At 37.0% G+C, this 24,093-nt stretch overlaps 2 protein-coding genes across 4 annotated transcripts; one reads left to right on the forward strand and one right to left on the reverse strand.

The window, feature by feature from the left end:
• The first annotated feature begins 161 nt into the window (after positions 1-161).
• On the forward strand, positions 162-1,881 carry LOC126760026 (N-glycosylase/DNA lyase). The gene is made up of 4 exons (XM_050475352.1): positions 162-456; positions 513-857; positions 1,110-1,227; positions 1,293-1,881. The coding sequence occupies exons 1-4, from the start codon at positions 371-373 to the stop codon at positions 1,776-1,778; spliced, it is 1,035 nt and encodes a 344-aa protein (XP_050331309.1). The 5' UTR covers positions 162-370; the 3' UTR covers positions 1,779-1,881.
• Positions 1,827-24,093, reverse strand: LOC126760024 (period circadian protein). Of its 3 annotated transcripts, none has more exons than XR_007667144.1 (14): positions 23,741-24,093; positions 15,131-15,398; positions 9,973-10,056; positions 9,657-9,817; positions 9,433-9,549; positions 8,212-8,303; positions 6,011-6,434; positions 5,580-5,936; positions 4,177-5,519; positions 3,981-4,109; positions 3,823-3,921; positions 2,515-2,655; positions 2,149-2,348; positions 1,827-2,080 (listed from the first exon to the last, which is right to left on the reverse strand). XR_007667144.1 is itself a non-coding variant. In XM_050475351.1 (13 exons), exons 2-13 carry the CDS (start codon positions 15,220-15,222, stop codon positions 2,283-2,285), a joined length of 3,108 nt encoding a protein of 1,035 aa, XP_050331308.1. In that variant the 5' UTR covers positions 15,223-15,398; positions 23,770-24,093; the 3' UTR covers positions 1,827-2,282. The 3 variants fall into 3 exon arrangements, 1 of the variants encoding a protein (XP_050331308.1); XR_007667143.1 differs by having other exon boundaries at positions 2,515-2,658; XM_050475351.1 differs by having other exon boundaries at positions 1,827-2,348; positions 2,515-2,658; positions 23,770-24,093.

A 24,093-nucleotide genomic window follows, 5' to 3' on the forward strand; every position in this document is an offset into this window, starting at 1 on the left:
GTTATTGTGAACCGTAGTTACAACAGCTGTCAAAAGTGATTCACAAATCAGAATCGTCAATCATTTGCAACAAGCATGTATTAATAAACATCGTAAAGGATTTAATAAATAAAAAAGAAAAATAGGTAATACTAGTACAAAATGTGTATTATATTTGATATCCATAATTAAAAAATTTCTGAACCACATGGTTTATCCAGTTAGTTGCGCGAAAGACCAATAAGATAAAATATTTATTTGAGCGTTTCCCAACACCGTTTCGTAAACTTGATATAAATCCCGCTCAGCTGTTCTTTGCAAGGCGTATAAACAAATCTTTTAATTCAAATTTAAATGCAAAGCAAAAAGTAATATCAAATACTATTTTAAAATGGGTCTTTGTTTTGCTGGCGAAATAGCAATACCAGCCAAATTGCTTAATCTGGAGGTTACTCTAGTTGGAGGGCAGAGTTTCCGGTGAGATTGCTTATTAATGACCTTTAATATTTTAACCATCTATGCGTCCTTTATAGCTGGAGGAAACTCAATTTGATTGATACCAAAATGCCATTATTCCAAGGAGTAGCTTACAATGCATATTGGCAGTTAAGTCAAACAGATTCCGCTATTTCATATAAAGTCTTTCCAGCACCGGATGTGCCTAAAACAAATACACACAAAGCGGAGTATTATCGAGAATTGTTGCAACGTTACTTCCGCCTTAATTTCGATTTAAATAAAAATATGGATAAGTGGCGCGCGGCACACAATCACTTTGATACCATAACGCCACATATTAAAGCTGTGCGTGTGCTGGATCAAGAACCACTCGAAAATATATTATCATTCATATGCAGCCAAAACAATCACATTAAAAGGTGAGAAGCTATTGTACTTTTAAATAATGCATCCAATGCGTCCTCAAAGCAAAGGTGTTTTTTAATGCAACTTATATTTTTAAACGTAGAAGTAGTTGTATTTTTTAATATTTATTTGTTTGTATTTCCAAAACTACTGTAAAAATTCATAGAATATCTTATCGAGGAATTGATGTTATAATTTAAATCTAATTTAGTCAATTTCTTTGTACTAAAAAATTCTTTCATGATTTTTTACCTCTCTCATTTAAGAATTTCTGCAATGATTGATTGGTTTTGCTCAAAATATGGTCAAAGCATTGGACATTTTAATGAAAGAGAGGAGTTTACTTTTCCCACGCTCTCAGCTTTAAAGGAAAATCAGAAGGAGGTATGATTTTCATATTGTATATCATAATTATGTACCAAAAAAACAATCTTTAATTCTTTTTTTAGTTAGAAGTCAATTTGCGCGAAGCCAAATTCGGCTATCGTGCTAAATTTATCGCGCAGACTGTAGCTAAAATTCTAGAGTTTGGCGGTGAATCGTGGTTTACAAAGTTGCGTGAGATGTCCTACGCTGATGCACGGCAAGAACTTGTGCGCTTACCTGGTATCGGTTACAAAGTGGCCGATTGCATTTGTCTCATGTCGTTGGGTCACTTGGAGGCAGTGCCAATTGATACTCACATTTATAAAGTTGCGCAAACTGTTTATATGCCCGAACAATTGGCGACGGTGAAAACCGTCACGCCGCGCATTTATGAAGAAATCGCAAATCACTTACGTAACATTTACGGTCCGTATGCGGGTTGGGCGCAAGCTGTGCTTTTTTGTGCCGATTTGCAACAATTTCAAACAACAAAGGAGTCAGCTAAAAAACCCACTGATAAGGAGAAATCGGAGAGTGGTAGCGCTAAGCCGAAAAAGAAACGAAAATGAAAAACTATATGTTGCATATAAGTAAGTTCTTGGTTTTTTTTTCTTTTCTAAATAAATATATTCTGTGTTTATTGTATTTCACTTTGTTGCGTAACAGAGTAAACTTCCTTAGTTTTTTTTAAATTTAATTTAATTCTGCATATGTATATTCTTATGTACATAAACAATTTCTATAATGAAGACTACGTCCGTTAAAAAAAATGGGGTTCATAACCATAGCGTCGTCACAACTGTTACGTAGCGAATCGCAAATTATGATTTTCAGCATTTAATTGTATGCCAGCGACAATACTTGCGCTAATCTGAAATTCAGAATAAGTTGAATTCTGCCTTAAAAATATTCCAATGTGATTTTGTACGCTTGACTCACACTTCTTCGTATCGTAAGTTGTGCCAAAGTGGACTTGTGTGGGAATAGTTTGTAAATAAAATTGCCGCTTACTGATCGTCACGTTGCCACAAAACTTGCCATCACGTTGATGAGCAACTCACGTGTACTTGTACTTAACCATCACCATGTAATGTTTGGTCTTCTTCTGCATTGTCCATTGATTTAGAGTCGGTTTGTACCTGGAAGAAAGAGGTTAACTTTGCTTTAACGGAAAATAATGATGACTCAAGTAAATTCTTATGATTTATTTTTCATGTTTTGTTTAGTTTAGATAGGACTGTCAACTCGGCAGAACTCTGCCACTACAACAATAAGGCAGAATACCCTTCTCTTTCGTAAACATACCTTATATTTTCGATGTTTTCCGTCCTTATCGTTTTCTTGTGGACTGTCTGATCCGTCGGTGGTTTTTATAAAAGAGGAGTAAAAAGATGAGAAGCTGGAACCATCCATATCATCACTATTGGCATTGCTATCCGTGTTTGGCTGCTAAAATATAAAATTATAATTTTTTATATATTAAAAAGTCATAATTACTACTGAATTTCTAAACGTTTCGACTTATTATTGGACAATGAGGGAAAGGAGCAGTTTATGGTATTACAACCACAACAAAATTAGGTGACTAATTTTCTCCCGTGTCTTCTGTGGACTGGACGTCATGTATTTAACCAAAAATGTTGACATTTTTTAGCTTATACAAAGACTTACCGATCTAAACCGTGTTCGATCTTCGAAATAACAGCCCTTGGCCGCATAAAATCCGGGTCAATTCTGGTAACGTAGAACCCGTTGTTGTAGACGAAGAGTTCGAGTTGCTGCGAGAAACGAGAGTGACCCTTACCATTCCAAAGGGGATTAGGTACCCGTTCCGACAACAAAAAAAACAACAGTCTCAATCTCATTATTACAGGTTACGACTAAGAACAGAAGGTCCCACGACCCCAAAAGTAAATGGCTAAAGACACGTATTAAACCAAAAAATCCCGACAGTCTTTATTCCTTTGTTATATATAGTATAAAATTGAAAACGGCAGATCCACAATCCCTAACAATCACATTGTTAAACGGCAATATTTCTGCCGGCGATCGGTCAAGTAATTATGCTTACGTAACACCGATAAGATGAGCTCTCACAATATCACACTTCGGACAGTGACCGAAAGCAACAAAGTTTTCTCGCCCCTTGTTGAAGAGAAAAGGGAAATGCTCTGTAAGCATCGCTACCAAGTTAAAATTTTTTGGTCGGATATAAATTTGTTTACCATGTTCATCGAAAAACCCCTGCAAATACTTGCTTCCAGCAGAGTCAGCTCACAATAATATCAAGTGTGACTTGATAAAATCTACGGAGATTTATAAACCATGGTATTTGATTTTATTCACCTTCGACAACTCTCGTGAAAAACATAGTACGAGTCAAACTACCAAACGATTACTCCTGAGTTTTCTTCCGAGATCAGTATTAGTATAGTAATGGGTTAAACATGGTTACCTAAAATTTTTCTGTGGGACTACAAACATTTCCCGGTGTTCTCTATTTTGACATAATAGCTTACCTCAAGGCTTGCCTTGAAAAAGAATGTGAACTAAAGATTTGGTTTAAGCAACTCATCTAAATGTCTACTTAAGCTAAATAATTAACTTACGCACCTTCAGATCATTTGGATTGAGTTGATCCGACACATAATCGCCAATAACCGATGGAATGGGAGAGTCAGCAATACCCTTTTTCGATGAATCCGAAGGCGCCTTCGTATAAAAGTAAATAATAATTTTCCCTGCTGTACATTTAAAACGTATAACCTTACCATATTTGAGCCGGGCTCGGCTTTCACCGATGTCGCTTGCGATGACGGACGTTGCAATTGCGCAGGTGTGATCGAGTGGAAGGCGCCCTGAGTCTTCGTTGGCGTCGGCGCCAGCATACATGGTTGATTCTGATTGTGATAATAAAATTTAAGAATAAATTGCCAACCCTGAAATATATGTTGCATATGTACTAACCGTTTTGAATGCGCTCGCGCTGTTGCCCTGTTCGGACAAGGCCAAAGAGTTGGCCATATTTGAGAACGACATGGGTTGGTACATCATGGCTGTCGCCGGATGCGTGTAGAAGAGCGAGGGGTGTGGGTACATAACCCCAGTCATATATTGCAGCGGCAGAGCTTGTGCCGATGTGCTCGGCATGTCGGCCAAGTTGGGTTTGACTTGCGCCTGTGTTGCGGCAGCGGCAGCAGCTGCTGCGGTCGCTGGTATATAATAGAATGTCGGGAAGATGCTGTGTTGCGGCGTGAACCCGCTTTGCGCCACCGTCTGCGATGTGTGCGAGGTGTTGATGCCAACCGAGAACGGTGGCCAAAGATTAACGTTGCGCGTGCAGGAAAGACCGGCTGCAGCATACGAACCGGCAAACGATGTTTCGCCCAGTGTCGTTTGTAGCGTGCCGTACGCTTTGCTAGTCGAGTTGGTCGCCATATTGTGGTGATCCACGTAATCGCGTTGCGCATCCATAACATTGGTATGCGAATGCTTCGGTTTGTTGGCATCTCCTTCCCATGAATGTGAACCGCCGCGCTTAAGACCATGCCCCGGCCCACTATACTCCATCACCTTTTCGGTTGCCTTCTTACTCTTCTCGCCGCAACGACCGCGTGCCTCGCGATGCTTCTTCAACATGAATTTCTCCATTTCGTCGTTGTGTTTATTTAATAGTGATTCGGTTAACGTGACTAGCTGTGCACTGCCCGATGACGTGCCGGTACCGGCATTGCTGGTGTTAGTAATGCTACTCATGTGTATGTGGCTGCCGGATGTAAAATTTCCCGAGGACCCACTGCCACCGCTGCCCTCGAAACACTGCACCGGACTGAGCGTATTCCGTGCATCAGCCGAAATACTGTAAGACTGTTCGTTCTTCATTGGGTCGACCTCGACGGGCGCGGTAACAGGCTTGCTGTTAAAAAAACGCTGCAAATTCTCATTATAATTGAGTTGATTGTAGCTGGGCGGCGTTTCCGTCGAACTTTTGCTATCGTAGTAATCATGGTGTGGCGATATTTCGCCCAACATCACCGAATCTCGTTCGGATACTGTCAACTCGTTTTCATGTGGTAGCTCGAGCTTTAGATCTGTGCGCGTCACTTCGTCCATTAGAGTTTCCATGAATGAAGCTAACGCTTGACAACGTCGCGAAACCTCTTGCTTTACAGTGTCCGAAGGTCGCGATATCGACTCCTCCAGTAGTTTGAGTATCTCGTCTTTTATGCGCATATTCCGACTACGTACTTCGTCGGAAAGTTTTGGCTTATTTGCAGGTGCCGAATCAAAAACATTACAGTGTTTCGGACCTTAAATTCAAAGAAAACTTTTGTTTTCAACGTTCAGCGCCTATTTTTCTTAAAACTTACCTTGAAACACTCTATGATGTCCTATAACGAATTCCAGTTTACGTGACCACGGATTGACAAAGCTTGTCCACTCTGTTTCCAACAGAATATAGCAGCCGTTCTGTATCAAAAAACGATACGGTTTGCTACAAAATGAAGCGCCCGCTGTTTGTCCTTTCTTCATAACTGTTTCATAGATCTCCTTCAATACCATTAGATCTTCTGGATGATAGAAGTCAAATATTGAACGTCCAATAAGATCTTGTGGTAAGTAGCCCAATGTGGAGACGGCGGCGCTGTCCACATGCGAGATTAAACCCGTCGCTGTGTGACGTATGGAGAATTTAGGGCTTTTGTGCGAGAGTATCTCATCTGGCACTGCAAGAGAATTTCCCAAAAAATACGCTGAAGCAAATGAGCCAACAAATATTAAGTTAAACATTTATACATACCTATATATGAGCTCTTGATAGGCGTGGCGCATATGACTAGCAACATATTCGTACCGTTCGATACGAGATTGTTGTCGGGACGCGCCTCTTCCGGTGCTTCGCGGAACGTCAGTCCCAAACGGAAGGGTTCATAACTCACCGGACGTCCAATAACGCCATAGCCACCGGATTTTAAGCCACGATAACGACGTAACATCACGCAGAAGGTGCTGCGTGCATCTTTCGGTGCGCTGTTGCGCGACTCTGCAATTGGTATGCCGGTTGTTATTTGACTGGCAAAAGTGGCGCGATCCTTGGGGTGTACGAAATCTATGAACGAACGCCCTAGCCACATATCGCGTGGAAAACCAAGCACATCGGTAATGCTGGGTGTTGTGAAGAGCACTATGCCATCATGCATCGATATTACGCAGCAGAAGCTCTCCTATCGTAAGAAGGATTTAGAAATATTAGTTTTAGAGTTGATTGTAGAAAGCGCTAACTAAACAGGGGTTCAAAGTGAGTTTTAGTGGTGTATTTTTTCTTGCACTAATTTCACAAGCTCTAGCGGAATGCTGAGGTACTCTGACGAGTGAAATCCTTAAACATTTTAGAAGTTTGTACAGTCTACTATTACAGGTACAAATTTAGAATGTGTCCTACAAGTATAATGGGGTCCTTTGCAGTGTATTCAAATATCATTCCTCAGATGCTCTTTTACTTGAAGTAAAATAAATATCTAAATCGCTGCGTCCTGAACCACATATTTATTTAACGATTCCTCAAGACGGTTTTTTGAAAAATCTTTGAATTATTTCGCCTATATATATTCGTAAAGCTGACTTAATTACGGTTTGGTTTTGATGTCGTGAACAGTTTGCCACGAAGTTTGTAATACGTATACCCAGAAGAAACCGTCGGATATAAAATATATATATGTATATGTATGTATATAAAAATGATCAGCGTGAAGAGCTGAGTCGATTTAACCATGCCTGTCTGTCTGTCTGTCCGTTTGTATATGAGATATCGATCTGCAATTTTTATAAAGTTCTTTTCTCCCTAAGAAACTGCTCATTTGGCGGACCCGTCGATATCGAACCATTATGGGATACAGCTGTCATACAACCTGATCGATGAAACTCAATTCCTTGTATGGAATACTTTTTTATTTGACCAGATATCTTCATGAAGTTGGCATGGATTATTTTCCAAGGTAACAATATAATCTTCGAACAATTTTTTTAGAACGGACTTTTATAACACATACAAGGTGTGTTCCAAAGTAAACAGGAACATTTTTGAATCTAGCGCCCCCTGTTGGCGCCATCTATATGTCGACTGGTGTGTTAGAATCTGCTATCTTTACCGATTATGCCCAGTGAGAATTTCATGACATTTCATTGATTGGAAGAGAAGTTATTGCCTTTTAAGTGTCAGTATGTTTGTGTTATCGGTGAGAAAATGAGCTTCGAACAAAGAGCCAACATTAAATTTTGTTTTAAAATTGGTAAATCTTTTACCGAAACGTTTCAATTGATGAAACAAGTTTATGGCGATGATTGCCTATCCCGTAGCAGAGTGCACGAGTGGTTTCAACGTTTTCAAAGTGGTCGTGAGGACATAAATGACGATCAATATGTGAACCAATCGGAATCCGTGATCACTCGAAATTCCAACGAAACTGTGCGTGAATTCATCAAAAATCAGCCGAAATCATCATTGAAATTCATGGAAATGGAATTGAATATCTCCAAAACATCGATTTATCGCATTTTGACCGAACATTTGGGCTTACGAAAGGAAAAATCACGATTTAACCATTAACCACTCCCCGTATTCACCTGATATGGCGTTATGCAGACGTAGACTATTCAAAAGGCTTGCACCGGCATACTGGCGGCCATACCGGCCAACGAGCTAAAACTCTCGGTCGTCATGCTTTTGGACCAGGCAAAAAGCTGCATTGAAGCAGAAGGAGACTATTTTGAATAAAATAAATTGATTTTGCCGAAAAAACCATTTGTTAATGGTATGGTAAAATTTCCAAACAAATTGTTCAGATAGCACCACTGTAGCATAAAGCCGCCATTTAAACTGACCGATCAAAATCAAGATAAAGATCTTTTTTATTTCCTTTAAGTTTTTCTTGTTTTAATTCATCGTTTCCATCAAAATTATGTAATCTATGGACTCACTTAAGTATAATTCTAAATTCTTACCTCCTTAAGTTTTTCCGCCTTGCCAGAGCTTTCCAATTTCCCTGGTGCCGATTCGCAGGTTCTCTCCGATTTTCCACCTTGCTGTGTGGTAGCTGAAAGTAAAAAAGAAAATTGAAATCAGAATTAGATAATTTTATATTCAAGAAAACTAGTCTTATGGAATAAGTTAGTAAACTGGATTAATTATTTAAAAGAATATATTCGTATTACTAAGGATTCTCTAAGAAGCTGATTCTTCGAAGACTTACGATAATCACTTATTTTGCTATTTACTATATGGTAGAGCGTATTCTGTTAATCCATGCCCCTTAAGGCTTTGTTGTACTTCTGGGTTCACCTATATATATATTTTCTCGTAGTTCCTAGGTGGAACATAGGGCTCGTTCATCTAGGGTTATCAATTATATTAATTTATAATCTGTTATGTCTTAAGAGTGTAGCCCCAGGCGATATTTTATGAAAACTTTCCTGGTTAAATCTTTGTTTCCATAACTACTTTCTAATACTTGTACATCGGATTATCCATATGTATATAAGTCTCGGCTATGGAAGAAGAAATAAGTCTGGGAAATCCTTACTAAAAACTCCTCGACAGAATTTCATGTGTGATTAAGATCTTTAAGACTCCTTTGAAGTACTTTATTAATAGACAATATTTTTCCTGTCACAACTAAGACATCGTCCAGTCGGCTTTTCAACTCGCTAAGTTGTAATTGAGTATGATTAAATAGCCCGCTAATTCGGTATTTGATGAGGCACAACTATTTCGTGAACATAACATAATCTATAAACTTGAAATACACGAGAGGCTATTACCAGAGAACGTATAATAAATAGAAGGTCCAACTACGGACAAGCGTGTAAACTGTCAAGAGCCATGAGTTTTCTATTAGTGGATTTCACCACTTTTGGCTCGGCAGGAGATAATATACGTTCTCTGAGTGCAATTACTATATGTCAAATGTTTCGACATCTTTCGACTATAAAAGCGATATATCGCCTACAATTGGGCGTATTGATAAAAAACTTATCGAAGACACATACCAAAAACTTTAATTCATATTTATGTTATGTATAATATAACAATTTACAATATTCGTCATAGACCTACTAATGTTATATATCTTTAATACCTTAAACACAGAACTGTCACAAAAATGTACTAAGTTTGTTATACACCCAAACATAAATACGAGATCATAATTATTCTAGGGAACTCACTAGATAACGGTGATGGTGTGGGAAATTGCAATGATATCTCCGATTTAGTTTGTTCGGTTGTCTCCTTTTCCAGCAATAATGACGTCTCTTTATTCTCCTTCTGGCGACTGCATTGCGCTACAATTAATGAGCATATTTTTTAATGAATTATTGCCCTTTGCATGCTCTTGTTACTTATATAATAATTTGGTTATTGCGTACGAGATACGAAAGTATCAATTTACCGATTGCCTTGTCACAGCCCAAAGCGATTTGCTCTTCATTTTGTGGCTCACTGGTGTTCGGGACATCGTCCTGATTTTCCAGAATATTCGTTTGTGCTGAACACTTCAACTTCTTCTTCTTGCGTGTCTTATCTTTGACGCGTTTAATGTGCATGTCGCTGCTGCGTTTAGGCCAAACAAATTAATAACGGGCCAAAAGAAACAAAAACAAAAACAGAAGTTTAATTTAATGTATTAAATAACAGTTAGAATTGAATTGACGTCATAATGTATAATGTAGAAGGATTCAGGTCATGCCATGGATTTGGTTACATACCTGCTCGCCTGCGTTGATGGTTTGCCGCCATAGCCGCTGCTGCCCGATGAGTGACTACCGCTTAGACGTGATTTCGAACTGCCGCTGGAAATGAAATTCAATCATACAAATATTAAATTATTACGCATTTTTTTGTTGTTGTTAAATATCTGCTTGGTAACAGAATTTTATAATGTAAATCAATCTTACAAGTTATAACTTATATCGGTTGAAGAAGAGGCTCGGCCATACAGAAAGATTTCTGGTGCATTTTGCTGTCTCGAAACTTTTATATCGAGGCATATTTTAAGATCTCGGAAACGCCATTACTTTCAGTCAATAATATAGAATATAGTGTTTTTCTGTCGATAGTTTTTGACAATTTTGATGTTTCTTCGGCTATATACTGATAACCTCTAGACAAAATGTCGTTGAACTAGGATATACAAGACTTCCCATGAAAGGAAAGGTCTCTCTGCTCTCTAATGGTTCACAGCCAGAGTTTTTGAGCTATATACATATATATTTAATATATTTTTGTGAGAGTTATGACGGGTCCTTAATAATTTTAGTTATCTGGCATCATCTGCTCCAAGAATTCCTAGCATTTCATACTTCAGTTTTCTTGACTTCACGGAATGATTAGATATATTTTGGTCTTAACCTAACCTAACACAAAGCTCATTTTTCGGTTCCAAAAACGGAAAAAATTACAGGGAGCTAAATCTGGCGAATATGGTGGCTCGGCGATGACTCTAGTTTAGTGTTTGCTTAAAAAGTCAGCCTCAATCAAGCTAGAATGTGACGGCGCATTCATGGTTTTTGGTATGAATTTACCATTGTGTTGAATTTATCCATAAAATATGTTGAGATCATCTTCTATATCTCATTGTGTTGAATTTATCCATAAAATATGTTGAGATCGTGAGTCGTCTAGATAATTTCGTCCATCTTGGAACCAGCATTAACACCAACAACAACTTCAGCCTCGAAATCCAACGCAGAATAACTCTTGCCACCAAATGCTACTTCGGACTGAGTAGGCAATTGAGAAGTAGAGTCCTCTCTCGACGAACAAAAACCAAACTCTATAAGTCACTCATTATTGCCGTCCTGCTATTTGGTGCAGAGGCATGGACGATGACGACATCTGATAAGTCGACGTTACGAGTTTTCGAAAGAAATGTTCTGCTAAGATTTAATGGTCGTTTGCGCATTGGAAACGGCGAATACCGCAGTCGATGGAACGATGAGCTGTACGAAATTAACGATGACATTAACATAGTTCAGCTAATTAAGAGGCAGCGACTACGTCGGCTAGGTCATGTCGTGAGAATGGATGAAAACACTGCAGCACTGAGAGTATTTGACGCAGTACCCGCCGGGGGAAGCAGAGGAAGAGGAAGACCTTCATTACGTTGGAAAGAAAAGGTGGGGAAAGACCTAGCTACACTTAGAATCTACAATTGGCGACACACAGCGAAAAAGGAAGAAGGACTGGCTCGCTTTGTAAACTAGACAATAGCCGTGGTGTCTACGCAAATAAAGACGACGATTACTAAAACTGCATTTGTTGCCTTAAAAGAAAGACTTTGAGTCCTAAATATTTCTAATAAGATCATAGTCACAATCTCTCTGGATAATACTAAAAACTTTGTGTACTTTCTGAAAAGTCCAAAAAAGCTTTTCAGAAATTATGAAGCTTTCTCTTCAAACTATTATAGAATGAGTTTTCTCTCTGTAAATAATATACCAAAACTATTTTTAAGCATTTTATGACTTTTCTTCTGAGATAAAGTAAATCCTGATCATAAAATTAGCAACAACGTTGAGTATATATACGTATATACATACAATACATAGTGATGCACTTTAAACCGAGTATGTGCCCATGCCGGTGTTCAACCACTCGTGTTCGCTATTTTGAAATCTCTCTCACCTATTTGCATTGTGAAGCAGAAAACCACTCAATTGCGCTAACCGAGCGCGAGTCACAATATGTATGAGCACTCATTGAATGCAAACAGTCAGTAGCGGTCACGTTTATTGGTACATGTTTCTGGTTTTATTTAAAACTAACGACTTGCTTTTAGTTAGAACATTCATTGTTTTTATAGTTGGATTCGCCGTAAACTAATGCGGTGGAAAACACTTGCAACACTCATTTATTGTTGTTTTGTGCACTTTGTCGTAGGTTTTGCATTGGCTTACGGATTTGTGGTTATACAATAATATTTATGGAACAAAATGTGCTCCGGTCGTTAGTCATAGCTAATTACAAAACAACAAACGTTTTAAGTAGTGCAAATAAATGTGATATTGCTTGCAATTGTACTGGTTCTATTCTCACTATGACTCTCATGAGAAACGTGCATTGTGAGAGAGTTGGGTGATAACAAATACTAGGGTATTTGAAAAAAAATTAAAATGTTATGACATGCCATGCTCTGAAAACAATAGTATCCCCCTGGTCTCAAAAGAAGAGAGTATGTGGATGTCAGATAACAGAGTTATCTATCTTTATTTTCATCTTTATTTGCAGCATTAAATGCTTTATGCCAGTTGTTTGTTCGATATACCACTCATCAATAGTTGTCGAATCGAAAACAGTTCAAACTTTAAAAGATTTCGAAGAAAGTGTGAAGATCTGCATTGCGTTTCCATATTCGGGATGACACAGTAAATAAAGTAGTACCAGATACTATACTATACTGTACCCATGATTTGAAATGAACTGTGAATCACCATTGGCGTTAACTGAAAAAATCGAGCCAAACGCAAATGTTCTGAGTTCTGATGCTACACCTAAATCTCATCATCATGTGATGCCTCAAAGAAGGAATGATAATGATAGTTACCTTGAATGTGATCTAGAAACGACAAAAGCATTCAGCAAATATGATTTAAAAGATCCTTCAGTTTATAGTTTATAGACTAACAAAGACTACTAGAACCTGGGGTTTAACAAGTTTTGAGCCATCGCCTGGCATATAGTTTTGCCGGTCTGCTACTACCAAGCTTAGGATACGTTGCGAGTGGGTAACGTCATTTGAAAGATAAGATTTCGTATTGAAAAACATCTTGAACTATTTTCTGATAACTTAACTCAGTATTTTTAAGCACGCGTCATTGATAGAGACCACTAAAGATAAAATACGCCATATTTTGCAGTTTTTTTTTCTATGAAGGGGACAACGAAGGCTAACCAGCTTAAATGTGAATAGTGTTTATGGTCCTGGTACTGTAACTGTCATCCACACGCAATTTTAGTAAATTCGGTTGCAATAATTTTCATGTCAAAGATGCACCACGCTCTGGAAGGCCAATCGTTAATCAGGCTACACGATCGATCTACTATTATGAGCAAACAATAGTAAGACCTTGTTCATAATTTAAAAATTCTTAATTTATTTTTCAAAATCTATGTCGTCCCCCTCAAAGTAATCCCCTTGGTATCCAATAAACTTGTGCCAACATTTTTTCCAATCCTCGAAACAGTTGTTAGAGTCAATTTTCGGAATAACCTTCAATGCTCGTAGTTATCCACGTTTAATACATTCAAATGGTTCAAAACAAATTCCCTGAAGCGGTCGTTTGAGTTTGGTGAATTGCCAGAAGTCACACGGAGCTAAATCAGCAAATACCGGTGGTTGCGGCACGATATTGGTTGAAAATTTGGCGAAAAACTTACGAAGGATCAATGCGACGGTGCATTATTGTGGTGCAAAAACCATGAGTTATCGGTCCATAATTCCGACCTCTTTTTACGAATTGCTTCGCGCAAATGACGCATAATACTCAAATAATAATCATTATTGACATTTTGGCCAGTCGGAAGAAATTCGGAGTGCCCACCACCCACCAACCTCGATAATCGAAGAAAACTGTTAATATAACCTTGATTATACGTGGTTTTTTCGGCTTCGGCTCACCTTTGCCACGATATTCGGCCGATTGATCGTCTGTGTCCGGGTCGTAAGCAAAAATCCAAGACTCATCGCCAGTAATAATACCTTTCATGAAATCCTGGTAGTCGAAAAGCATTGTTTCACAGACGTTAACGCGACGCTGTTTTCCGAAAAAATTGAGTGATTTTGGATTAAATTTTGCTTTTACTTTTCTTATGCCCAAATGATCTTTCAAAATGGTGTTTACTAATCCTTCCGATATTCCAACGATGCCAGTAAGATCTCTGACTGCACAGTTTTCATTGACAGTCAGGAAATTCACATCGATAGTGTCTCGGTAGCAGATGCGGAGCTTATACTTCCCCTATTCCATAGTTTGGACCTTGCACGAAGTGTTTACACTCTGTTTCTGTCTGTTCTATGACAAATGATTTTATTGGTGAAAAATTCGCCTCAAGAGAAGCTTGTGAAAATCGACCGTTCTATTTTTTTCGTCAATAGGCACGAGATTTTTATGAAATTACCTTGAAAATTGTACTTTTTTGAACGAAATCTCGTCTTTTTAACTAAGCTAAATAAAGCCTTCAATTTAATGGAAAAATAATGGATTTCTTTCTACTAAATCCTACGAGTATATTACTTTAATGACTACATGAATTTTTGCTTTTTGTTTGCAAAAATATCCACCGAGGTTTGCCATTGCCGAAAAGAATAATTTGTATAATTTTGATCTTATCATGATCCTAAGGATTTTTGCTTACTCTACTTTTTTTTGATAATATAAAAATTTTTTTCTACTGGCATTTTTAAGGGGATACATGGGTTTACGGGTTACAAAAATTCATTTTTTATTACCTTAATTCTCTAGAATAGTGTCCTAAATTCTTAAGTTGATCCGAGTAATAGTTTCGGATATACAGTTTGAAGAACTTGTGCGCTCGAGGCTAGCTGGATAAGTGGACCGTCTTTAAACGCGTTTTTCTCGAAACTGTGTTTTTGAAGTCGGTTGGCATGAATTCTCGAGAACTACGCAACCGATTTTCATGAAGTTTTGCACAGGTCTTTGGGATACAATTCTTAAAGACTTGAACGAAGGATTTTTTTCGATTACAACTATTTAAAAAGAAATGTCGCCAAATTTTCACTGAAGTTTTGTTAAAAAAAGGCTCTTTTTTAGCCGAGGAAACCCATGTAACCCCTTAATAGTTTCAAGCCTTAGAAATTATTCTAAAAACAAAGTACAAAATAATATTTTTTTCGTTCAATCTTACCTGCGTTGCGACTGCGAGTTGCTGCAGCTGTTGGAATAAGCGGAGTCCGACACCTTTGTGTTGTGTGTAGATTCCGTTGATTCGCCCTCCATTTTTAATCCGGTGTTTTTAACCCGTTCTTACACTTATTTTAAAATTGTTTTTGTATAAAAAGTATTTTTACGAAAATTCACTACACTTTCTTTGGCATAAAAACTATGCCTTAGTACTTTTTTAAAATAATATTTGTACTAAAATATATTTTGTTCCATAAACTGGCTTATTAGAACTACAAAAATAAAAAATTTAATTATTTAATCAATATTTTTGGGTGAAACATACACTTTATAACTTTTTGGAGTTTTATTAAAATTATTTTTCAGTATTTTTTTTTAGTTGGTGATATTATTAAAAATGCATAAAAATTGTCTTAACTGTTTTTAATATTTCATTAAATTATTTTCAGTCCGTTTTGGTTTCATTTATATTTTTCTCTTCAAAATTTTAATCATTTTTTACAGTTATTAAATATTTTAATCAATTATTCACCACATTTTTTTATGAAATATTATTAATATCAAAAATATTTATCACTTGTTGTGAGATCGAAATTGTTTCGCGCCGTTATCCTTTTAATCCTTACAATGCTGTGCGACGTTATTCCTACGACTGAGCCTCCAAAGTCGCTACAATTTGTTTTATTCGCAAATGTGTTATCGCACAATCACGTTTCACCGCCATCGCCAACATCAATGCCAATCAGCACCACACCAACGGCACCTTTCTTCGTGGTATGTGCCGCGTGTGATGTGGCCGGCACCAAACGCTCGAGCGTCAGCAGTGCAGCAGGGGGCCTCAAAGCAGGCAGCACATCACACATGTCTGCACGTTCTTCGGTCGCGTTGGTTTAGCTTTTGCACATGAACTTTCTCTCGTTGGCGCTCTCTCAACGCCGGACGGCGTGTCCAGCAATGCGCGCTGCCAACACCAACGCCGACATACACACGCACGAAGGTGTATACTCGTGTTCGGCAACGATTTCGAAGTGAGGTTAGGGTTGCTGCTGTTCAAACTATTTATAGATCAATCGGCAAGCGTAGGGCATTGAAAGTCTTGCTTTTACCTTCGTGCAAGCATTGATAATATTTATAACCAGCATATCTATGCTTAAAGTTTGCCAGCTTCTCGCATAAGGATACACATTGAATTGTGGGCCGCCTGAATACATACATACATACATACTTACATACAAATGTGGATGCCTGTATATGGCTGTTTAAAAGTAAACATGTGGGTGCACGCTTTAGGGGGTGTGTTCGGTTTATTTCAGTTTGCCTGTATGGTTTCAGGAAGGTTGTTAGATTGTATAAGTAATTGAGAGTGCTTCTCGCAAAGCAAAACTTTGTTGCTCGACTTACTTTTGCGGCTTTTACTATTTCCTATTCTGGCAACATGCAGTGTACTTTTGAAAGGAAAACTTTGTATTGTCTATTTTCCGAGCTATTCAATAACAGTAGATGTTTCTCATTGCAAGCTTGGTTAGCTTGCTAAACTTAAACTTGAAGGACAGAATATATTCGAATTGTTATTGCTTCAAAATAGATTTCACTTTACATATTTAAAAATCTATTTTAGTGGAAAAAAAGATTTAAAAGGAAATAGAGACCGTCGGTATTCATTAGATATTTGATCTCACCATTCTACTTTTCGATATTTATCTAAAAATTACTGGATCCAAGAGGACTTGCTCTAAAAGATATGTGCATGGATCTTAGATTGAGATCGAAATTGGAAAGTTGACTACCGCACAAAATTCTCCAAGCTTTTCTCGATTACCTGCACCCAATATTTGTAAGGAGGGTCTCTCATCCGAGGCTGTTTTGTCCTTTTGATTGGGGCGAAGTGCTTTTTACGTGGCGGGTCCCAAGCGCACAATTCTAGGGAGGGATGATCCGCCTTCTCACTTTAGCCCGCCTTTAAACGGATGTTTTTTCCTTACCGAGAGGATACTTGGTCTAAGACCGGAAGTCGTGAGCTGCTCGAGCCATGTGCGAAAGAATCGTTTCTGTCCATTCCCGAGTGAATGGTGGCTCCTTCTTCCGCCTTCAGACCAAGTGACTCCCTATTGTAGAAACAAATTCGGACTGCAGATCTGAATAGGGAAGGTATAATCTTCTAAAAAAGCGTATAACTGCTGAAGCAAATGGGTCTGGAAGTGAATGAGGGCAAGACGAAATATCTCCTGTCATCAAACAACTGTCATTGTCACTGTTGATTGATTGTAAAGTCCTCTCTCGACAAACAAAGACTAAATTCTACAAGTCACTCAGGGGTGTTGAGGGGGTCTTCCATATGGTGCAAAGACATGGACGATGACAACCTCTGATGAGTCGGCGTTTCGAGTTTTTGAGAGAAAGGTTCTGTGGAAGATCTACGATCATTTGCGCATTGACGAATACCGCCGTTAATGGAACGATGAGCTGTACGAAATCTACGACGACATTGACAAAGTTCAGCGAATTAAGAGACAGCGGCTACGCTGGCTAGGTCGTCCGAATGGATCCGGCTCTGAGAGTATTCGACGCAGTACCCGCGAGGGAAGCAGAGGAAGAGAAAGACCTCTACTCCGTTTGAAAGACCAGGTGGAGAAGGACTTGGCTGCACTTGGAATCTCCAATTAGCGCCAAACAGCGGAAGGGAGGAATGGCCACAATCGCGTAAGCGATGTCTACCACAAAAAAAGAAGAAGAAGAAGATGTGTTAACCTAGTGTAATCAGCTTCTAAACCTTTAAAAACGTTTTTATCGAAAAGCTGTTTTCAGAGAGAAAACTTCTCCGAAACGGCTGTACTGATTGACTTGAAACCTTCATATGACCCTCATAGATTTATTTGTCCGGGAATGATTGAAGGTATAAAATTTTGGATGGAAATTTCGATTTTGCAAGCAACTGTTAATAGTAAATTGTTACACAAAAATCGCTATTTTTGGGAGAAAAACTTAGCTCTGATTCAACTTAGATCCTTGCCACTCCTGGATTGGCCTTGCGATCCCCTACTATTCTCCTGCATATCCAACCCATCTGACCTCACAAGTGATGAACATGATTCACGCATATCTTTTCAAAAGCTTAATTTTGACGTTTCTTGGAAGTACAGTTGACTTTGAAAAAATATTCCACACATTTTTAAGTCGGCTGCTCAGCACGTTGGGTCACTTGTGGCGCTCGGTGATCGCATTTTGAGCCCATGTGTACATATATACTATAAATTTATCATATGCATATGTATATGGAGTCGAAATGTGTACGACGCCATTCTTATTGAGAATTTCGCAGAATTGCAAAAGACCATCACGTTGGCACAAAAGTGTCTACACCTTTCATTGCATCATGAAATACTACTCGCATGTACTATAAACCTAAAAAATGCGGCATTTCATTCTAATAGGAAAAAAAGCCAATGCACTTGCTGCCTCAGTCAACAAAGCGTGCGCGCCTAAAGCATGCATGTTGACACTCGCACCCATTCAGGGATGATTCAAGTTTTCAGGTACGTCGAAATGCCGAAGAAACGTACGTGTGCACGTGCAACCGCATACGCCACGGTGGCAACGCGCCGCTCACATATGCATGTGCTGTGGATGGGTATATTGGCATCCGTTGCTGAACACACAGCAAATGCAATGTGCAAGTGAGCAGCGGCGTTTGAGTGGAATACGTCAGCAATCGCTTGTGGAGTAAGTAATAGTAATCAGTTAAGCGTAAACAACAAAAACTGTTGTGAAATATATTTTGGTAGAAAGATTCCGTTTTCAAAAGTCGGATGCTATATTAAAACAGCTACGGAAAAGGATAAGAGTTGTCACGTTTTCAGTATTTACTCACGCTTTTGGTTCTTTTTTGTGGATATTTTAGGCAATTTTGTTTTGTTGTACCACAAATAAAAAAAATCCTAAAAATGCGGTGTCGCTTCCGAATGGATATAAGTTCGGATGTTTTCTTAAGAAATTTAAGGATAATTATATAAATGGAATTATAGAAAAGTATATGTAGGTATAGTTTCATACATACAGGGTGGCGCACGAATCGTGTTATTTTTTTATTATTTGGCAGGTTATTTTTTAGATTTTATAAAAATGAATGCTTGGAGTGCTGTAAAAAGGGCTTGGATAGTGTGGTGGTACCATATTTTTCAGTCCGCAATTTCCGCCTTAAGGGAGTTCAGTCGGAATTTTGCCGGTACTCTCCTGAGTAGATGGACCATTATGATGTTGGTAAGCATCCTTGCGGAATCTGGAAGTATTGCAAGAAGACCATTCCATCGAGACCCGTAAGTTTGTTTTCAAAAAACAAATCGCGGTTGTTGTATCGTCAAGAGCTTTAACCTATCAGCGCAACCTGGAGTTAGCAGACGGTCATTACAACAGATAATTCATGATGACTTAAACCTGTTTCGGTACTGAGTCAATATAATAGGCCGGTTAAACCCTCTAGATTTGCCTATTCGCAGGGCATTTTGCAAAAAAATGATTGAAATGGCCGAAAAAGACAATAACTTGACAAATTGCCTGTTTATGTCTGATGAAACCCATTTTGATCTAAACGGAAGTCAAATTACCGTATATAGAGTAAATTAAATTCAGAAATAATCCACCAGACGAAACTTCACCAAGAACGAATCACTTTATGGTGTGTATTTTCGTCAAGGTGTATTCTCAGACCATACTTCTTTGAAAAAAAAAATAGTGTAACAGGAACTGTCAATGGGCACCGTTATTTAAAGATGTTGTATCAGTTTTTTTACCCTGAAATGCGCCGAAGACTTATTCCCCTCAATAGCGTTTGGTTCCAGCCAGAGAAGTTAATATTTACCTTCAAAATGGTGTGAAAGGGATGTCTGGAAGACGGGCTAAAAACTGGACGATGGGCGTGGCACCGCTCACTTTTTGGTGAAATCACGTATTTCGGGAACCGAAATCATTCTTCATATATTCCTATGTAACAGTGCGAAAATGCGCGAAATCGGACTAAAACCACGCCTACTTCCCATATTCACTTTCCAGTGGACAAACCGGATAAAAATTCGCACTAATAATTATTTTAAAATATGCCACCTTGTGACCAAAAATTTCCAAGTCCAACCAACACTGTTCAAGCCCCCAAATATCGGTAATGTGGACTCCAGTATCTATAGTTGACTTTTGACCGAAAATATCGGTCAATGTATGGGATATATAATTGATATTCGGAGAGAATCCTTTCCTGACAATAGTTACTCTGTGTATCAAAAATCGTTTGATCGGGCCAATACTTCCCTCATATACCTAACATAAAGATTTTCGTACTTCCGGGCGACTTTATACTTCATATCGAAATTTGAGCTTGAAAACTTTTTTTAAAAAAAAACCATAAAATTTGCAAAGCCATGGTTCGTATAACTAATGTCAGAATTTTCATGAACATCCGGCTGACTACTCCATATGATTGGTGATGGTCTGTGAGGTAGCAGAATGAAACTCAGGGAACATTAATAAAATCGAATCGATACTTTTCCAACTTCCTTATAATACATTTATATAATGATTTTCGTTCTTCTAACAAATCTTATGCCAAACATGTCGATCAGTATATGGCATATATAGTATATGTATGTATCTATAGACTATATGTGACGTATGAAAAGGGGGCTAACGTGCGAAAAATAGTTTTCTGGGAAAATTGTTAAAAATAATCGTCAGTTTCTCGTTATCTCATTGGTTCTCCTTGAGATTTTTCCTAAGCCCCGTTTTCGTAAAAGGTCACATATATTGTGGCAGTATCTATATAAAATTTCTTGATTCCGATCCAGCTTAAAAACATTTTAATGAAAGTTGCAGGATGCAAGAGTATAAAATGTTCGTTTGCACCCGAACTTATCCTCTCCTTACTTGTTGTTATGTATATTTCTACAAGTATATTTAATTGTGAGTCAATATAATCAGGTTTAGAAATAAATCTCATGTTAAAGGTTATCAAAAGGTCTAAATCCCTTTGGCTTGGGTTAACTTGATCATTTAGGACAATATTCTGAAGATGTTATAGAATTAAAAAAAGACAATGAGAAAACCAATTTATTTTAAGCCGTGAAACCGATGTAACACCTTGAGATACCCAACCTATGCATGTTATAAAGAATAAAATGAGAATAGGAGAGAAATTAGTAGATGCAATAACACAACTTATGAAAAAGTAAAGGGAGAGAGAAGGAAAAACAGCAGATCGAAGAGCAAAATGATATATTTCAAAGTTCTTGTGGATTTTGAAACTAAAAGAAAAGTAGTAAGTTTGGGTTTGCACTATTATGATTTTCAGGTTAAGGGAATGCGATAAATAGCATGACATCTGAACTGTGTAAATTTTTTAAAATATTTTTTTTTTAGGTTATGTGACGGAAATAGGTTTGGATTATCTGTTGATATTAAACAGTTAATATTCGTATGTGCAATTATCCGGATGTCCGAGTTTAGATATAATATTAGGTTGTCAAAAAAGTCTTGCGGTATTTTCGCTAGTTGGCGTTGAAAGCGCGTAGTTCTAGTTTTATTCGTCGCATCGGGTCATGCTATACCTTTTTGGAAAGCTCATTTCACGCGCTAACACGTGTTTGATTGATTGTCGTTTTTTTTTAGTCGTTCGTGAGTTATAGAAAAAGTCGCAAACATGAGAGAGAAAAAAAAGAGAAAAAAATGATATATTTACAGTTCTACTACGATAAAGGCAAAAATGTAATTTGGGCCGCCAATAAAATTTTCAGTTTATGGATGCGATAATAGTTGACATTTCCACCGCACAAATTTTATCAACGTTTTCGTTCTGGTGTAGAGGTGGTCAAAGATGCGATTACGTTGAAGGCCCGTCGTTAAATTCGATAAATCGATATACTGAATTTCGATATAAGAGAAAGGCATAGTAGCAGCCGTAGCATTGTCAATAATATAGGAAAAAAATGAGTCATCAAAATTTTTCATTTCAATTTCAATAAAAATGAGTTCAATAAAAATACCGCTTTTTTTTTGGATAAGCGCCATCGCTGACTTTTCTGAAGTTCTAACAGTCAATTATGAATACAAAAGGGCCAACATTGTTGGCATTTATCGGGTGATCTAAGTAGAGGTACTTTTTTCAATAGCCATTTTTTGACAGATCACTTGTGAGTCGTGTCAAGCTGTCATATTATTTTTGTTCAGTATTTTTTGTCATTTTACCATGGAATGACTTAGAAAGACTAACAACGTTTACAAATCGTTCAACTTATTACGAAAATAAAAGACTATTCTTTCGAATGATAATAAACTTTCCCCAAAAGAATTGAAGTTTCTGTGTTTTTACTTTAAAAAAGTAGGAAACCTCGAAATGGATCACCCTTTACAATGTAAAGTGCCCTTTCTGGAGCACATAGTATGTACATACATACACATTAACAAAAGCTACTGTGCTGCTCTGCAGATATAACTATTTCGGCATATTTATATTCCATATTTTTTTTACTTTAATTTAACCTTATATCCACACAATTTTACACCATTTTCTACAAGCAAAAGTGAGTTTGGGAAAGATTTAGCTTGCCACCTCTCCCCCACGACCAACATACTTAACACCATTTCCTGTTACAGGTTTAGAGCAATGAGATTCAAGGTTGTAATTACTTTAATTTAAATATTTTCGGTTGTGGCAACACTGTTTTACTCGAATTTTGTTCTACTGTTAAAGTGCATGTATGGCAAATGAAGGCGAAAGCTCGTTGCAAATGTTATTTATACATACATACATATATATAAAAGTATGTATGTATATGTATAAAATAATATTTACACTCATTAAACACATTTGCTTTTAATTGTTTTATTGCATTACATTTTATGCAATTTTTCTCGCGAGTTTTTGTTGGCACGAACATGCTCTCTGGCAAATCATATTTCACATATCAAATTTCTTTTGTATTTTATATAATATAACACTAAGCAAAAAAATTACTTTATTGCACTTAAATGCGTACTATATAAATAGTGTCTTATTGGAGGGTTTTTTTAAGGCGTTTTAGAATATTTACATGCATATTTACGGTACTATAAAGATGTGGTGAACATTTTATTATTTTTGTGTATTATATATTTTATATAAATTTTTTTGTATACTTTTTTTAATTAATTTTTATTTATTTTTAATTTTTTTTTAATTTTTTTTAAATTTCTTTAAAATTTTATTAATATTATATAATTTTATTTTTTCTTAATTTTTTCTTTTTAAAGTTTTTTTTAGTATTTTGAGTTTTAAACTTCATTAAAACAACTGCAGAAAATTTTAATTTATATTTTATTTCAGTTTTTTTTTATTATTTTTGATATTATTTTTAATATTTTTTTTGATATTAATTTTTTTTTAATATTTTATTCATTTCATTATTATATAATATTATTTTCATTTAATTTCTTTATTATATATTTTAATGTTTTTTAAATATTTTGTGTTTTAAATTTCCAATTCGAAATTAATGTCATTAAAACCACGCTTAAAAAACGCTTGTTGTTGCTCATTATATAAATTGTTTTGTCGTTGTGCACTTAGAACACACATCTATATGTATATACATACATTTTATTTTTTACTTTTCTCTCACATACATATGTAGATACTCGTATTTATTTGACTACACTTTGTAGCAATCACTAACTGCTAGCGCTTTACTCTTGTAAACAACACTTTAATTTTTTGTTTTTGTTATTTTAATTTTCAATTTCTCATATTTTTCACACTAAGCGAAAAGCAGCAAAAACTAAAAAAAATCTGTGAGAATGCGTTCAATGACATTTAAGTATCACTCAGTTGTTCATTGTCATTTTGCTGTTAAAATATTTTTATTTTATTGTTTTTAGAAATTTGTTAGCGGTAAACCGTTTTGAAACGCGCCAACAACTTATCCGTAGTGAATTCATAAAAGCACTGAA

The sequence above is a fragment of the Bactrocera neohumeralis genome, chromosome 5 (genome assembly GCF_024586455.1).
Source record: "Bactrocera neohumeralis isolate Rockhampton chromosome 5, APGP_CSIRO_Bneo_wtdbg2-racon-allhic-juicebox.fasta_v2, whole genome shotgun sequence".
NCBI lineage: Eukaryota > Metazoa > Arthropoda > Insecta > Diptera > Tephritidae > Bactrocera > Bactrocera neohumeralis.

Bases quoted from the DNA above. Each gene is read 5' to 3' on its own strand.
- LOC126760024 (XM_050475351.1), bottom strand. From the start codon at position 15,222: ATGGAGGGCGAATCAACGGAATCTACACACAACACAAAGGTGTCGGAC. The intron at 3,922-3,980 runs GTAAGGTTATAC...TTTTATACGAAG, and splicing joins CCGAGCCCGGCTCAAATATG to GCGCCTTCGGATTCATCGAA. The intron at 2,349-2,514 runs GTATGTTTACGA...TCTTTCTTCCAG, and splicing joins GAAAACATCGAAAATATAAG to GTACAAACCGACTCTAAATC.
- LOC126760026 (XM_050475352.1), top strand. From the start codon at position 371: ATGGGTCTTTGTTTTGCTGGCGAAATAGCAATACCAGCCAAATTGCTT. The intron at 858-1,109 runs GTGAGAAGCTAT...CTCTCATTTAAG, and splicing joins CAAAACAATCACATTAAAAG to AATTTCTGCAATGATTGATT. The intron at 1,228-1,292 runs GTATGATTTTCA...TTCTTTTTTTAG, and splicing joins TAAAGGAAAATCAGAAGGAG to TTAGAAGTCAATTTGCGCGA.